This window comes from Rhinatrema bivittatum, chromosome 3 (assembly GCF_901001135.1).
Source record: "Rhinatrema bivittatum chromosome 3, aRhiBiv1.1, whole genome shotgun sequence".
Lineage (NCBI taxonomy): Eukaryota > Metazoa > Chordata > Amphibia > Gymnophiona > Rhinatrematidae > Rhinatrema > Rhinatrema bivittatum.
The window spans coordinates 506,844,079-506,856,191 of record NC_042617.1 but is presented as its reverse complement, the minus strand read 5'-3'; the positions used below and the strand labels follow the sequence as shown (position 1 = coordinate 506,856,191).

At 45.8% G+C, this 12,113-nt stretch overlaps 1 protein-coding gene across 1 annotated transcript in view; it reads right to left on the bottom strand.

Moving 5' to 3' along the window:
* The window catches only part of KIF13B (kinesin family member 13B), a 428,508-nt gene that overhangs the window by 214,900 nt on the left and 201,495 nt on the right, over positions 1–12,113 (bottom strand). The window contains exon 15 of the mRNA XM_029596896.1: positions 8,377–8,507. Within this exon, the coding sequence (XP_029452756.1) occupies positions 8,377–8,507 (131 nt within the window). The remainder of the gene's footprint in view (positions 1–8,376; positions 8,508–12,113) is intronic.

The window sequence follows — 12,113 nt, the reverse complement described above, 5'->3', positions numbered from 1 at the left end:
AAATTAGGGTGCATACGCAAGACCACCCTGTCATGATCAACTTAGTATTTTTATTTATTTAAAATCTTTTCTATACAGTCGTTAAGTTATATGCCATCACAACGGTTTACATACAGGCACATAAATTAAAATTGGTAAATGTGGTATAAGGTGGATACGTCACTAAGGCCTGGAGCTCGCTGACCCTGCGTGTTGAAGTGACTGCCACCAAAACTATGAAATTCCAGATCAGGTATTTTAGGTCACAGGTTCGCAGCAGCTCAAAAGGAGCTTTCATCAGTTGAACTAACACAATTTTGAGGTCTCAAGACACAGAGGGAGGCCTTAGGGGAAGCTTCAATTAAAGCAGGCCCCGCATGAAATGTTGAACTATAGGCTGTACAGAGATGGGCATACCATCTACATCTTGGTGGTAATGTGCCAAAAAGCACGGAGATGAACTCTAACAGAGATGGTCTTTAAGCCAGTCTCTGATAGGCGTAGGAGGTAGTCAAGCAGTTTTTGTGTGGGGCAGAAGAACAGATCTAGGGCCTTCTGCTCACACCACATAGAAAACCTCCTCCACTTCAGTGCATAGGACTTTCTAGTTAAAGGCTTTCTAGAAGCCACCAAGACCCGAGTCACATCCTCTGAAAGATCAAGCGGCTGTATGATTAACCTCTCAACATCCAGGCTATGAGCAACAGGACCTGAAGGTTGGGATCCTGCAGCTAGCCTTGATGTTGCATGATGAGATCTGTGGAAGTCGCCAGATTGATTGGTCTACAGATGGACAACTCCTGTAGGAGTGGAAACCAGACCTGTCTCGCCTAATGAGGGGCTATGAGGATCATAGTTTCCCTGTCCTTGCGAAGCTTCAAGAGAGTCTTCACTATTAAGGGAATCGGAGGATAAGCATACAGAAGATCCTTGCCACAGTGATGGGCAAGGGCATCAGAGGCTGGTTTGCCATCTGACTTGCACAGGGAGCAGAACCGAGGCATCTTCCTGTTGCATGGGGATGTGAACAGATCTACATCCGGGCCCTCCCAGAGGCAGAATATCCAATTCACTACCCCCGGTCCAGGAATACCTCGTGAGGTCTGAAGGCTTGACTCAGACTGACCGCTACCATGTTCTTTGTCCCGGCCAGGTACATGGCCCTGAGCATCATCCCGTGAATCTGGGTCAAAGACCAGATCTGGACCGCTTCCTGACACAGAAGATATGATCCCGTGCCTCTCTGCTTGGTGAGGTACCACAAAACTACTTGGTTGTCGGTGTGGATCAGGAGAATGTTGTTGGACAGCCGATCTCTGAATGCCCATAGGGCCTGAAGCTCCAGGAAGTTGATTTGACAAGAGCATGCCTGGGCGGACCAGAGACCCTGATTGCTGAGTCCATCTACATGAGCTGCCCACCCCAGGGTGGATGCATCCATGTTTAGGACAATTTGGGTATGGGGACTTTGAAATGAGATCCCCGTTCCAGATGTGAAAGTACCTGCCACTAGGACAATGAGTCCCGGAGAGATGGGGTGACTCAGATGCAATCCTGGAGGCTCTAAGAGGCTTGCTACCACTGCAATCTCAGGGTCCATTGTCTGCGCATCTGTAAACATGCAAAGGGAGTGACAGACTGTTGGGGCCATATGGCCCAAAAACCTCAACATGTGCCAGGCTGACACCTGCTGGCTCTGTTGGATCTCTGCTGTGATAGTCATCAAGGTAAAAACCTCTGGCAAGGCAGGAAGGCCTTGGCCTGAGCCCTGTCTAGCAGGGTTCCTCTGAAGTCCAATTGAAGTGCCAGGCTGAGATGGGGCTTTGGGTAGTTGAGAATGAACCCTAGTGACTCCAACACCCGGATGGTCAAGCACATGGACCTGGAGGCCCCTGCTTCAGACATGCTCTTGACCAGCCAATCATCCAGAAACGGGAAGACATGCACTCCCAGCCTGCGAGGTACGCCACCAATGCCAAGCATTTTTGGAAAACCCATGGGGCTGACATAAGCACAAATGGCAATACCCGGCACTGGAAGTGCTGTTTTCCCATGACAAATCGGAGGTACTTCCTATGACAGGGGAAGATCTCAATATGAGTGCATGCATACTTTAGGTTGAGGGAGAATAGCCAATCCGCTTTTTGCAAAAGGGGATCATGGTGCCCAGGGAAACCATCTTGAACTTTTCTTTTCTTAGAAACATGTTCAAGGCCCTTAGGTCTAGGATGGGACAGAGTCCTCCTATTCCCTTTGGAATCAGGAAGTATCTGGAGTAGAATTTCCACCCTTTTTGCCCTGGTGGTACAAGCTCAACTACTCTGCCCATTAAGAGAAAGGAGAGCTCTGCTAGTAGTACCATCTGATGCGCTACCACCACCCCCAAATCAGGCATGGAGGGCAATTTGGTGGGACACCCAATAGGTTCAGTTGGTACCCCTGATGGACAATGGACAGAACCCACTGGTCCAAGGTTATATTGGGCCACTGGTTTGGAAAGAACAGCAGCCTTCCCCCAACCAGACAGTCCATTGTCCCGGGTATGGGCAACTGACATATGCTCTCTACGACCCAGTCAAAATCCCATCCCTGGAGTTAACTGAGGAGCTGGCTGGGGCTTGGGGGTGATCTGCTGCCTGGGACAGACATGGGAGCCCTGATGGTGTTGACAGAAGCGAGGAGGTGGAGGATAGCACTTCCTTTGGTGAAAGAAAGACTTCCTTGGCCCTGGTCTCACTGGCCTCCTAGAAGAGGAGGACGGGTTGGAGTACTGGAGGAGAATTGTTGGAGGGTTTCAATGGGGTCCCGAAGTTGGGCCACAGTATCTCTCACCCTTTCTCCGAAGAGATTCTCTCCAATACATGGCACATCAGCAAGTCATTCTTGTACCTCTGGTTGGAAATCAGAGGCCCTCAGCCATGCCATTCTGTGGGCACCAGTTACAGCTGTAGAGACTCTTGATGCCTTCTCAAAACCATCATAGGTCGCACTGACATTGTGTTTTCCGCACTCCAGGCCCTTATGCGCCAATGACATGAGGGTATCCTGCTGCTGTTGAGGCAGCTGCTCAGCCAACTCCTGCTTCCAGATGTCCTACGAGTACTGGCTCATGTACAGCTGATAGGCAGCAATGCGGGCAATGAGCATGGTGGCTTGAAACACCTTTCTCCCAAGAGCATCCATCATTCTAAGGCCTTTCCCTGGAGGTGCCAAGGAAAGAGTCCCAGAGCACTTAGCCCTTTTGAGGGCGATTTGACCATCACTGGCTGGCAGGGCAGCTGACACATCAAATTTTGCAGCTTTCTGGATGTGGTAGACCCCCCCCTCCCCCATCTTCTTTACGGCAGGCACTGTGAGGGGGGTGTTCCCATATCCTCAGCTGCAACTCTTTAAGGATCTTGTGTACTGGGACCACCACAATCTCCTTAGGAGGCTTCATGAACTGGAGGATCTCAAGCATTTTGTGCCTGGCATCCTCCTCCATCAGTAACTGAAATGGGATAGCTTCCACTTCACCCTCACAAAACCTGCGAAAGTCAAGTCCTCAGGCTGAGACTTCCTTCGCTCCTCTGGAGGAGAAGGTTCTGAAGGAAGACCTTCTGAGCCTTCAGAAGACTCAGAGGTATCATTCCCCCCAGAGGTCATAAGCTTCCTCATCCTCACTGTAAGCCACAGGGGATGGGTCCCTAGGTACTCGGCCTTCATCCAGGAGTGCAAGCACCAGCAGAACTGGATGGGGGCTGGCAGGCCTTGGTGTCTCTGCTGGTCTCAGTGGAGCTTCCGCCTCGTAGGAATCAGCAATGGCCACCATATCAGTAGGGGGAGGCAGGCGCCAGCTGGGTTGGTAATGCACCAATAAGCACATCGAGCATCTCCAGAAGCGGTACGAGGATGAGCTGGTGCCATCAGTGCCACAGGACTGAAGCCCTGCAGTACTTGGTTGACCGCAAGTTGGAATCTGTGCTCCAGCTCCTTCTCAAGCGTTGCCGATGCCAACTCCGACTGGGGGTAAGGGGGGGGGGTGGCCAGATCCTCTCTGGATCCACGAGGTGGATCAGTGACTGGCATCAGGACCTGTGGAGACCATCACGGAACCCCAGCATTGATGGAGGATTTGCACTCCTTGTTGTGGGGATTGCTTTGGGGGCATCACAGCAAAAGCACATTTAAAACTAATCAGAGAAAGTTCTTCTTCACGCAATGCACAATTAAACTCTGGAATTTGTTGCCAGAGGATGTGGTTAGTTCAGTTAGTATAGCTGTGTTTAAAAAAGGATTGGAAAGTTCTTGCAGGAGAAGTCCATTACCTGCTATTAAGTTGACTTAGAAAATAGTCACTATTACTAGCAACGGTAACATGAAATAGACTTAGTTTTTGGGTACTTGCCAGGTTCTTATGGCCTGGATTGGCCACCCTTGGAAACAGGATGCTGGGCTTGATGGACCCTTGGTCTGACCCAATATGGCATGTTCTTATGTTCTTATCCCCGAGCCTGGTACCGTGCATCCACGGGGACTGGTGCTGATGCTTCTTCGGCTTCTCTTGATGCTCGGCCCGGTCTTTCCCTGGTGCTGAGGAATCAGACGTCCTCGGCCTGGAGGAGGTAGATGCTGGTTGGTCTTCGACACCCCTGTCCACAGACAGCATTGATGGAACCGACACTCCCACCAATGTCGATGGCTCAGTGTCCATCGGTTTTCCTCGGATTTCTTTGATCCAAAAAGCTGTTCCATCTCGTCGAGTTGAAGCCGTTGCTCCTTTGGGGGTCATCTGGGTTCATAAGCAGCAACCCCAGATGTCATGCGATACCCCCAGGCAGAGGATACATAAGCATCACCGAAAACCAGATGTGGCCATGTCAGACAAAAGGAAAGGGGCATGAACCGAAAACAATGGCAGTGGAGCAGCGATGGCAAGTGGGCACTGATGCATCACCGCCACAGGGAATTGACTGCAAAAGGAAACTTACTCGAATCGCCGAAAACCTTGACTAGGAGCACTACAGGAATGGCACTTAGAGGGACCCGGCGACAGAATAGCACGGAAAAAAAACCCCCACGAAAACGCAAGAAAAAGAAACGCTTTCCACAAGGTCAAAAAAGCCAAAAGTGAGCTCACTAAAACCATGAGGCTTACAGCTCCACGGAAAAAGAGAGTCTGGAGAGGGACCCTGTATGGATGCATGGTATAGGGCAAGCTGGGTATGCTCAGTGTGCCTAGTCAAAGTTCTAGAAACTTTAACATAAGGTTTCTTCATCGGGGCTCCATCTGATGTCACCCATGTGTGAGGACAACCATCCTGCCTGTCCTCGAAGAATTAGCTTGCACCTACTGTTTATTATTATTTCTTTATTTCTTAGAAATGTCATTAAAAAATTTTTAGAATTAGAAATTTTTATTTTCTATTATTTGTATTTGCACCTGCATATTAGTTTTTGAAATAAGATTTACATGTATCCAGGAGAAGATAATGTGTATTCTTTGAACTAAAAATGCCCTTATTTAAGGAATTTGGTCACTTAGGTTAAATTCTTTATTATATAAACAAAAGAAATGCAAATTTATGAGCTAAATTATGGATAGCTGACTGATTCTTAAGAAATATTTTATATTCCCCAAATTTAAATTAACTTTAAGGAACTTGTAATAAACATTTGTCTTATAAAGTTTTTAGTTCCAAGATATAGAAATTTCTAGAGATCAAAAAAGTACCATTCCGATCACTTGTTTTACCAGAATTACAAAAACCCAGACAGGTATGACCTAGACCTACTGATGCTCTCGTCTCATTGTGTAGTTTACCTGCCCTGCATACGTGTAGTTGTAATATAGAAATGCTAAGCAGGAGCAATAGTATAGAGATAATGGTAAGTTATCAATAGAAATCTTTGGTTTCAGTTTTTATTGTATTTTTTTTCTGGCAATTTCAATGTTGTAACAAAAAAAAAAAAAAAAAATCAGTAGAAAAATGACCTTTCTATTGATTTTTCTCCTGTTATAATAGTTAGTTTTCCACTGATTTACTTTGTTAATAACATTGACATTTCCAGATAAAACAAAATAAAAACGAATGTCTCTAGTTATCAAGAGTTAGTGCCTATATGTCTCAGAAAGACAGCTAACACATGCTGTGCTACTCTCTGGCTGCTATTAAATTTTAATTAGATTAGCTGATTCTGAGAAAAAGTCTTATTCTGTAACTCTGAATTTTTAATTATATTTTTAAAGAGGATTTTTGCTTTTAGCCATGTAAGAATGAATTATTTCATATTGATTTATTTAAAAGGATTTCTAAACCCACTCCACAGTCCGAACTGGAGCATCTGAAGTGGTGCACAACAAAGTCTGTTACTGGCATACACACCACTCCTTTAGGAATAAAAAGGAAAGTGTTCTCCATCATAAAGGAGTCACTAGTGGAAACAGGAAAGGTCTGAGCACACTATCCCTTGCCTGAAACATCTGCATCTTTAAGTTCAAAGCCAAAGGTTCACTAAAAAAATGCAGAGGTTGGTTTTCCCATTACTCTGGTCAGAACACACACAGCATTAATAAGCTTATAAAAATAACAGTCAGAAGTGAAACCACACATATGAAACCTGGATTGTTACATAATATCCAGCTTTCACATGTATGGATGGACCTGCTAGGGCAGGGATAGCCAGCTCCAGTCCTCAAGAGTCACAAACAGGACTGGTTTTCCAGATATCCATAATGAATATGCATGAGAGAGATTTGCGTGCATTAGCTCAAGCATATTCATTGTGGATATCCTGAAAACCAGGACTATTTGTGGCTCTTAAAGACCAGAGTTTGCCACCCCTGTGCTAGGGCAAATAAGAAAGTCCAGATAATACTAGCAAGAGCCCAGTGATAAAGGCAGATGTCACGGCTTACCACCATCACTGGAAAGCACTGGAGGCAATTCCCATCACTCGCTATTCCACAATGACAACTTTGAAAGTTTTTAGTTAGGCAACTACAAAGTTACCTGGCTAGATTCCCCTGGATGCAGTTTGCACTCCTCAGAGTAACTAAAAATACACGCAGACTTTCACAACATGTGTATTTGTAGTTGGATTGAAAAAAAAAATTTTTTTTTTTTAAAGGGGGACATTCCTTGGGGGAGGAAATACCACACGCAGAACTGAATTTTCAAATCCATGTGTGTGTGGCTTTAATCTCCTTCCTCTGTCCACACAAACAGCGGGCACTTCTGAATGTATGTATCTTTCAGTGAATTTTCAGAGAGAAACTGCACAGGCAGTTTCCGTTTGAAAATTCATTCAAAGACACACATGTAGAAAAGTACTCCAGAACCTTGCACGTTTGCAGGCTGCTCAGAATTGCCCCAGTAAGACTGAATTAGTTTTGTAATACACAGCAGTTTGCAGCAGCTGCTACATTTCTGATTATCTCATCTTATTGGAATGCCCACATCTTTTTATTGCTTTGCTTAGTAATGCTTAATACTACCTGGCAGTGCCTGAATCTCCACTCAAACAACGGTTGCTATGCTTTAAATTTACTGAATTAAAAAAATAAAAACAGATTTTCAACAGCATTATTTATTTGGTCTCTTACACACAATACGAAGAGTAATTTTCAAAGCAGTGTTTTTAACTTGGAAATTTTTTTTTTTTTTTTTTTTTAATTGCCTTCCCTGTGTGCAAGTAGATTTTCATGTGTGGTGGTGTTACACGCATAACTTTACCCGGGACGAGAAGAGGCATTCCAGGGGGCAGGATTCGGGGAGGGGGAGAGGGGAACAGCCTGCACTCACAAGCAAAATTTTTGCATTTTCAAAAGCATGCATTCATTTTTTCCCTCTGGAAAACTACCCACAAATTAGCAGGTGCAAATGTGTACAGGAATAAATTTCCTAAGTAGTTTTCAAAGTGAAAGAATACGTGTAATTTCACTTTGGATTACCTCTACCCTACCCTCCCCTCCTAGGAAGGGTCATTTTCAAACCGCCCGCAGAGGCTAAAGTCTGTGGGACCTTTTTATCCACAGACTTTAGCGCAAAATTTTCAAAAGTGGCTTTACATGCATACATCTGCTTTGAAAATCTGCGGCTGTGCATGGAACCCATGCCTACTCGGGTGCAGGTGCAACTTTCTGCATGAATATATTTTTATTTGCATACTTCTGAAAATTAAACATGTGTGTGTAAATCATGTCCTCAACTCAACTTGATACTCCCCCCCAGCAAAAGAAAGCCTCTTTTTAGGGTATGTAAATTGATTTTTAAAAGGCCATTTAAGCACATAAAATTGGGTTAAGTAAATGGCTTTGAAAATTACCCCCATAATGCAATGCAGTGATCCCAGTGCCCTAATCTGAAGTTTTAGCCTTTAGTCGTGCTGTAGGTTTACAATGCTGGCACTCTTTACCTAGTGTTCTTCTTAGGCGTCAGTATAACTTGTCCTTCGGGCGAGATGTCTATGATGCAATGTTCAGGGAGGATTCCCATTCCACATAGCTGGATGTCCTGGGAGTCGTCTGACCCTATCAAAGTGTGATCCTGTGGAAAATTTAAATTCAATTGTCAGCCACAAACAGTAGAGGATCTCCTATCATTTTACTATATGCAATCATTCAAATAAAGAGCAATGGCTTTTCTGCAATTGTTGTTCTGATGTCAGCAGTACCATAAGCCACATTGATGGGCCATGTGACCTGTATTCTGTGCAGTCAGCAGGTTATTCAAAAGCTTTTAAGAATGCACAGTGGTTTCCTGTGCACCATCGGACCTACTGTTCTTCAGCTGGTTGTACAATTAGCTGAACTAAATGACAAAACCATATCAAAGAACAATTCCCCAAAAGGGAGGTGGACAATGGCGGTAGTGTGGCTCATTTTACCACTGTCATCAGAAAACAATTACAAGTATGCACTTACCCCTTCTCTGATGGCAATCGAATGTAATAAACCACACAGGTCATTTTCAAATGAAAAAGAAGACAAGATATGAACACCACCAACAGGCAGTACGGAATAACATGTTTTTGTTAGGGGGAAAACCTCGGCATTTTGTCCCGTTTTTTTTTAAAACCATAGATTATGAAAGATAAGGACAGGAAGACAACCCTGGAAACCAACAGAAATGGGCCTTCACAGGGTAGGCCTTTGGGCTCTCCTGCACAAACAGACCTCATAGGACACAGGGTCCAAACCTAGAACCCTGATGGAAGGCTTACAAAGTCTATAGTGATTGTGGACTGAACTTCATGCTGCAGCCTTGTGAAAATCTTCTAAGGAGACAGACCTCAGATTGGCTATCAATATCACCATGGCAATGATAGCATGTGCCTTGACATATCAGGTCAGAACCCAATTAACAATGGTTCTTTGTCATTAAGAGGCATTGTCTTTTGGAGTTAAAAGAAACCAGACCTTCTGTGGGCTTTAGACGCTCCAGATAGAAGGCAACAGTTCTCTAGTCCAGAGAATGAAGTGAAGCTTCTCCCTTCTGTGCATGTAGACAAGGTAAGATTAAGAAAAGACGGCTCACTGATTAAAGTAATTTGGGATGAGTGCAGTGCATCACCCTGGTCTGATGGAATTTAGCATCATGTGCAAAAGTTACCAAGGACTGGAGTTCAGACTCTGCAGGCAGAAATAATTTCCTCCAAGACTGCAAACACCTAGATCAAATACTTGAGCTCACAAGAGTCAAGTGGCTCAACAGAGGCTTTAATCAACGGGATTAAAACCACACTGATATCCCATGATACCGTGGAAGGTTTCAAGTGAGACAAACCTTGCATGAACATGACTGCTAGATGCTGAACAGAAACTGGGTTCCCTCCTACAAAGTAGTGTTATATGCCAACTCCATAAAGTTGGACCTGTCACCCTCCCCCTACCTGGGGTCAGTTTTGAGAAGGACTTGAGGGACCTTCTGGTGGGTGAAGGGATCTCGGGAGCAGGATAATAAGAGAATTATTTTTCTTAAATCTGGGACAGAAGGAGCCTGTCAGCCTTACTACATCTTTTTAATTGGGAAGGTTGCAGAGCTGTTGACCCCGCTACATTTTCTATGCAGGATGGTGCATAAGCAGAAGAGGAACAGATTTTTAACCCGCACTGTATTTGTATTTGGGCGGAGGACACAGACAGCTAGCGCTGAGGCCTCACCTAGAATACTGGAGGCTGCATCTGAAGAAGGATAGAGATGGGCTAGAGTCAATCCAGAGAAAGGCAACTAAAATGGTAGGGGGTCTACATCAGAAGCCATATGAGATGAGACTTGAGGATCTAAATATGTATACCCTAGAGAAGGAGAGAGACAGGAGGATATGATACAGATATGTAAATACCTGAAAGTTATTAACAATGCACAAGCAGCCTATCTTTTTCAATGGAAAGCAAGTTCTAGAACTTGGGAAAATGATATGAAGGATTCCTAGTGGCAAGAAAATGGCAATGAAGTGCTGGGGTAACCTGCACAGAATGGCAGTTACAAGCCTAAACGAAGGATAGGAGGGTAACCTGCAAAGAGTGGCAGTTTCAACCCAGAAAGGCACTGATACAATTTGAGAGGTTGGGTGAAGAACATGGGGGAAAGGGGGAGTGGATGTCCGGTTCCATGTGGCAATTTGTGTGCACATCTGTCTGGGGTAGACAGATCACTTACTATCAGGTCAATCCAGTAAAGTGCAGCTGCGTTTACCCCGCTCCTAACCCGCTTTCTACTCACTTTCCGGCCGCGTTAGCCCTTCCTGCAATCCACAATCCCCTTTAACCTACTCTTACCGCGTCCTTAAATCCCCGGGTAACCCCTTCCGCACGCGGCATGTATATTACATGTAAACGATCGAATTAGCTATTCCCTACCATCCAGTAACGCGCGCCCCGACTATCGCTTTTTTATCCTGCCGTTTTGCCGCGCGTTTAACCTGCTAACTTACCGCCTACCCTTACCCCTGTGTTAGAGGCAGGGGTAAGGGTAGGCGGCAAACTTTCCCACAGCCCCCGCTCACCTGCCCTGGCCGCGTCAATGGATGCTGGTCTCCGGGGCAGCCCCAGTCCTCTCCCCCCTCCTCCCGAAGCAACAAAAGCGGAAAAAATCTAAAAAGCGAAAAGCGAAAAAAAAAAAAAGTAGCAACGAAGGGGACAGTCGGGATTGCCAGTCCTCTCTCTCCTCCTCCCGAAGCAAGGCTGCTTTACTTTACTGGATTGACCTGACACGCTTTGAAGCTTTCCCGTATTTTTTCTTCCCCTCCCTCCACTTTCTTCCGGCACTTTGCCTGTTTTCTTTTGGGGGACTCTCGTTTTCACCTCTTCAATTCCCTGCTCCCCCCAGCAGCTAAGGCCTCCTCACAGTCCCATGTGTAAAGCAACAACTAACTTTTTTTTTCGCAGCCGCTCAAGATTGCCAGTCCTCTCTCCCCTCCTCCCGGAGCAAGGCGCGAAAAGCAGCCTTGCTCCGGAAGGAGGGGAGACAGGACTGGCAGTGTAAAGCAACAACTTACTTTTTCGCAGCCCTCCTCCGAAGACGGACATTGGCTCCCCTGCCTCCCGGAGGCGAAGATGGATGCCTGCACGGGCGAAAGCAGCCCCTGTGCGTGCAATTGGGCCGCTCAAGGCGTGACCTCACGACGTTTGGCGTCACGGCATGTGACGTCACGTCTTGAGCGGCCCAACTGCACGCACAGGGGCCGCTTTCGCCCGTGCAGGCATCCATCTTCGCCTCCGGGAGGCAGGGGAGCCGATGTCAGTCTCTGCCAATGTCCTATTGGCTGGCCCCACAGGTGCTTGCCCAGTTGGCCCGCCCCTTAATCACCTCTTGCACAGCTGAAACTGGTTTTGGGGTTTGTTCCAAGATGCTGGAGCACAGCTCTTTGGTTGTTTCAGAATGGAGAATGGGATTGAAGGACGATCTGCTTACTCTATTTCTTTGTATGCTAGTTTGCATAATGATGACTAAGCTAAAAGCAATCACATAAAGCGATTGCTACTTTCAGAAGGTATCTAAACTCTACCCTCATCAGCGTGCTACAGCCACCAGTTTAAAAAGAAGAGAAGTGATACGCTGTCTGCCCATGAAAAGATCTTAGTCCTTTAAATGTCACTGGTGCCACCCAAAGCACAATTTTGAAGTAATATGTTTTAAATGCTGCTGTAC